The following is a 5,393-nucleotide window of genomic DNA, read 5'->3' as shown; positions in this document are numbered from 1 at the left end:
GCTGGGCCTGGTTTGGCTTTGCCTGAGCTTCCCTCTATGCCAAAAAGAAAACAGAGGTTGTTTCTGGCTGAGCAGGAGGCTGTGACCTAGCGAATGAGTAGGCCTCAAGGAGCTCCTGTGGGGCCCAGCTCCTGTGGGGCACGGCCCCAAGGTCATCTTCAGAACTTAGCCTGGCCTAAAGGCTGAGGGATCTCATTCCTGAGGCCCATCACAGTATGGTATAACATAAGCTGCTGCTCTTGAAAGGCAGAGGGGCATTGTTTAGGCAAAGTCCTGCTTAAAGCTGGAGATCTCGGCTCTGCTGGAAGCACTTTGCAATATTCTTCCTGTTCTGGAAAGGGCAGCTGTTGATAAGAATTGATTCCAGAACCCAAGATGCCTTGGATGTTTGCAAGGATGAAAGCTTTTGTTGAATGTCACAGAGTGTTCATGGCCAAGAACAGAAAGGTTTTGTTTTTCCTGCTGCCCTTAATGTTTGTAGACAACAATCACTTCTCCTGGTTGCAGTTTTCTGATCCCTGTCTCCTCTGACTGTTTCTCGATGTGCTTAGATTTTAGTGTAGACTTCTAGTTTTGGGCAGGCCATCTGTGCTGCAGGGCTGCTTGTCTTGCTGCTGTTGTTTTTGAGGTGGTGGTGGTGGTGGTGGTGGTGGTGGTGGTGTTTCCCAGCTGACTGAGTTGAAAGGCAGAGTGTCCCAGACAGTGGGGCTGCCTTTCTGATCTGCTGCAGGGTGGGACCTCTTCTGAAGTGAACATCTTTCCTTGGGATTTTTACAGAGATGCTGGTGAGCGAGGGAGATCCTGAGGCTAAGTACACAGAACTGGAAACGATTGGCAAAGGGTGAGTGCAGCCACAGCTCCTTCTTCACAGCGGGGGGCGGTGCATTTTGCTGGTGTCACACCTCCCCAGAGTGACAGCAGGCAAGCTCCAAAGCTGTTCAGACACTGCGTTAAGATGATGCCTGATGATCTCTAAGTACTGGTCAGCATTTATAGCTGAAGTGGCCAGAAAAGTAGAGCCCTTCCTGTGTCTGGTGCACCAAAGAGAAGCAGCTGCCAATGGCTCTGGACCCAGAACACAGCCGTCTAAGGATCCTCTATTTTGAGTACTTCTCCATTTGTGTGCGCAACAGTGGAAGCCTTTGCCTGCTCCAGCTGTGGCTGCAGGCTGTGGCTGGACACTATTTTCCTTGGAAGCTGGAGAAAGGATCTGTGTCTGGAGGCTTTCCTCCAATGGCTCTTACATGGCTTCAGACTTCTCAGAAGGCCTCAGTGGTGGTGCTTGAATTTGGCAGATAGACTCCAAGGAGAGGTGTGAGAAGGCCGAATCGGCATGTGCCTGGAAAAATCCCACACATGCACAGATACAGAAAGAGAAAAGGGAGAAAAGACCCAGACGAGAATCTGTCGTGTTCCATTTACTGTTTGCCCCGGGACTTTTTTTCCGCGGTTGGACCGCGGTGTCCTGCACTTGCAGGGACTAAAGGACTTCTTCTTTCTCTGCTGCTCTTTTGTTTCTAGGGGTTTTGGCACGGTGTGCATGGCAGTGGAGACTGCCACAGGAGAAGAGGTAAGCGTCAAGCAGCGCCACGGCTTCTGCAGTGCTGTTTTAGGACGGCATTTTATCTGTCATGTCTGCAAGGGTTTGCTTTGTTCTTGTGCAATGGAGAATGCCAGTGGTTGCTGGAGTAATGATCAAGCCCCCTAGAAGTGCCAAAGGTTTCCCAGCAGTTTTGCTCCATTCTTACCGGCACAAAATGGCTTCCTGCTTGCAAGGGGTGTGTGAATGAAAATGGGGATGATAAAGTAAGGCCCTGGGGGAAGACTGTGGGCACAGCCTGTGTTGTTAGAGCTTTGCGGTGGAGAGCTTAGACCATGTTTCTCCCAGGTTTACAAGGCAAAGGGTATCTGGCTCTTTGTCCTGGGAGGTGCCCAAGCAAGCGGTCTGATGTCCAGCCACAAGGCGGTTTGGCCCAGCCCAGCTCCATCATCCCATAATCACTGTCTCCGTCTTCCCCTTGTGGTCCTGCGCCACAGACTTTGGTTCACGGTTTTCCATGTCGTTGTAGGTGGCCATAAAGAAAATTAGTCTCCTGGAAGAGAGCAGCAGTGAACTGTGCCTGAATGAAATCCAGGTCATGCGTGGCAATAAGAACGCCAATCTTGTGACCTTTCTAGACAGGTGAGTGGTTCTGCTGTTCTGCCATGAAAGGTCATCCACATCCTGCAAGGCAGCGGTTCAACCGCTGGCAGAGGATGGAGCTGACAGAGGATGGAGCTGTTAATTCCTGTTTCTGGACTGATCGACAGTGTCTTGGGAGGAGATTGCATTGGGGCTGCATTAATCTTTGCTGGCATACCTAGTTTGACGTGTGCTTTCAAAGAGCGGACTTGGCCCTGTCTTTCTTGAGCCAACAGCCTCAAAGTTCCTGTCCTCTCTCCACATTGTTTTGTTTGGTTTGGCATTTGATTTTTTTTCCCACGGGTCTTATGTGCTGACAAAACACTGTAGATTGAGTTCAAGCCCTGGAGAGCATAGCGAATGATTATTGACTTCCTCCTGTCTTCTTCTGAGAGAGACACAGGAAGGAGAATCCATCAGGAAGTGCACGCATTCATCTCCAGGCTGTTGTTTCCTCCCTTCAGCTACCTGGTGGACGAGGAAGTCTGGCTGGTGATGGAGTACATGGACGGAGGTTCTTTACACGATGTCATTAGGGAGATTCGTATGGCAGAAGGAGAGATAGCAGCTGTCTCTCGGGAGGTAAGGGATGGCGCTTGTGCTTCCCACGGCTTGGTCGGGATGGTCCTTCCAAATGGGTGATAAGGAGAGGAGAGATTTCACCTTCCGAGCTTCCTATCTGCCTTTCTCTTATAACTGGCAGTAGCAAGAGCATCGGAAGTGCCTGCCAGTGTCCCTGCCCTTCTTCTAGTGTGTTTGTCTTTGCCTCTCTAAACACTTGCCTGGAGCCTGTGTGCGCTGCGTTCCTTCCCATTCCTTCCGCATTCCTTCCTAAGAGCAAAGGTGCTGCTGGCACCATGTCAAGCAAGTGGCAAAGACAAAGAGATACTCGCAGGACTCTCACAGAGCTCAGCCTGAAAGGAGAGCCTGGCAGCCAACGTGGTGTTGGCAAAAGCAGCCACTGTTGTCTGGCTGGAGAGAGTACAGCCACGGCAGCAGTGCTTCTTGAGTCTGTGTTTGCAGGGCACTGGCCAGAGGAACAATTGCCCTTTCTCTTTCAAAAGCAAACACACCCGCACTTAGAAAAGCACTGCTGTCCTCGTGTTGGAGCAGCAGGCTCTGCTGCCTTTGCCAGCAGCCTGTCTTGCCATGGCTCACCATCCCCCAGGAAGTCAGATGTGCCACTTCCCTGCTTGTGGGACGAAATCCACTTAGGCTCGTGTTGCTTTTTCCTCTCTCAGTGCCTGCAAGGCCTGGATTTCCTTCACTCCAAGCAAGTGATCCACCGAGACGTCAAAAGCCACAACATTCTCCTGGGCTTGGACGGATCTGTCAAGTTGGGTGGGTGTTGTTGGCCAGGCTCAGCCGTGGCGGGCTGCGGTGTGGGGCTGCCTTTGGGTGACTGCCGGTTCCCTGATGCCCGTGGCAGTGCAGGCTGCCCTGCTGTGAGCGCAGAGCACAGCCACAAGGCGCAGGGAGGTGTTGCTGGGAAGAAGGGGTAGGGGGTGCCTTTGGCTTGTGTGTGATCCTTCCCAAGCAAGGCAGTTGCAGTCTAATAGCTTCAGGGGACTAAAAGCCACTGCCTGAAACTGGGGGCTTTTGCTAAGTGGCCAATTCCGTATTTCCTCGGCTGCAGGCCTGAGGAATGGCAGCAGGGCCCCTTTGCAGCTGGGATTCCACACTGCCTTCTTGGACATTGGTACCGTGGGGAATTCTTTTGTTGGCTTCCCTAATTCACGCTGGCTTGATCAGAATGGTTTTTTTCTCCTCAGCTGACTTTGGCCTTTCTGCTCAGCTCACCGCTGAGCAGAGCAAACGGAGATCGGCTGTTGGGACAACTTACTGGATGGCGCCAGAAATTTTCAGCAGGAAGCCCTATGGCCCCAAAGTGGACATCTGGTCCTTTGGCATTGTGGGGATGGAGATGGTGGAAGGAGCGCCTCCTTACCTGATGATGACCTCCCGCACGGTACGCTGCAACTACTCTCAGATACTGCTGTCACTCGGACAAAATCTGCTCCCATTCTTCTGCTTGGGAAGCTTGCTAGCAGCTGAAAATGACGGGTTCCAGGCTGCATAGTCTCTCGTGCTTCTTGTCCAGATTATCCCCTTGGCATTTGATCACGAACTGCACCAAAACCTCACGATGCCTTTTGCTTGATGGAAGCTTTGCCTAAGGGAGCAGTGAGCAGTGCTGAGCTGCATTTGATGGAATAATCCTTGGAAATAGTAGAGTTAGATAAAAGTCTGTCTTCCGCATCGCCTGTAGAGCTGGTGTCAGTGCTCAGAGAAGCAAAGGGTGCTTTTGCTGATGGAGTTGCTCCTAATTCCATCAGCCAATGAAATCAGGGGCCAAGGCAAGAGCCTTTGCATATTGGACTGGCTATGGCTGCCTCGGGCTTTGGGTTCTTTTAGTAGGGGCAGGAAAGGTATCTGCCACCCTCGGGCAGGGAGTAAAGAGCCACTGGAGAGCGGAGCTTGTCCGGTGGGGTCTGTGTGAGCAGTTTGGGGTGTGAAAGAGGCAGGTAGAGCGTGGCATTTCCTTCTGCTCTAGGTTCAACAGCTGATAAGCACCAGGGGCAGCCCGAAGCTGCAGAACCCCAGGCAACAGTCCGCTTGGTTGCGAGACTTTCTGCACTGCTGCCTGGAGACGGACGAGGACAGGCGCTGGTCTGCCCAGGAACTTCTGCAGGTAAAAGGCAAAGCGGCTGCCGGATGCGCCAGCCACCCACTGCCAGGGGCTCCTCATCTGCTCAAGTCCAAGGCCTCGGATGGGCCCCGCTCCTAAGAATCTCCAGTCTGGGGGGCTTTTCAAAGGAAAAGAGAGGAGAATCCTGGCCTAGGATGGGTTGGAAGGAGCCTTTCAAGGTCACCTAGACCAAATCTCCTTCAGCTGAAGACATCTGAATTAATGGATTTGTGGGAATGGGAGCCATGTTGGCCCCATGTAGCAAGGTCCTGGATGTGGAGACAGAGGTGCACAGAATGCCCTCCTTTCTGTATCTTTCTTGTTGCCAGAGAAAGCCTGTTTCAGCCTGGGAGGTAAGTAGAAATTAATTTCTTCTTTTTCTCTTTGGGCAGCATCCGTTTGTAACCTCCGCCGAGCCGACCTCCAGCCTGACACCTCTGATCGTGGCAACGCAGCAGTTTATGGCCGAGAGGAGATACTAGCCCTGGAAGAGGCCATAGTTGTTTATTCTAGTTCCTAGTT

General features: G+C 52.2%; 1 protein-coding gene across 1 annotated transcript; it reads left to right on the top strand.

Annotated features, from left to right (window-relative positions):
- The first annotated feature begins 3,983 nt into the window (after positions 1–3,983).
- LOC137466017 (serine/threonine-protein kinase PAK 3-like) lies at positions 3,984–5,393 on the top strand. The gene is made up of 3 exons (XM_068177962.1): positions 3,984–4,151; positions 4,737–4,874; positions 5,264–5,393. The coding sequence occupies exons 1-3, from the start codon at positions 4,029–4,031 to the stop codon at positions 5,351–5,353; spliced, it is 351 nt and encodes a 116-aa protein (XP_068034063.1). The 5' UTR covers positions 3,984–4,028; the 3' UTR covers positions 5,354–5,393.

Source organism: Anomalospiza imberbis, unplaced genomic scaffold, assembly GCF_031753505.1.
Source record: "Anomalospiza imberbis isolate Cuckoo-Finch-1a 21T00152 unplaced genomic scaffold, ASM3175350v1 scaffold_127, whole genome shotgun sequence".
Lineage (NCBI taxonomy): Eukaryota > Metazoa > Chordata > Aves > Passeriformes > Viduidae > Anomalospiza > Anomalospiza imberbis.
The sequence above is the reverse complement of the archived record's forward strand: the minus strand, read 5'-3'. Positions and strand labels throughout refer to the sequence as shown.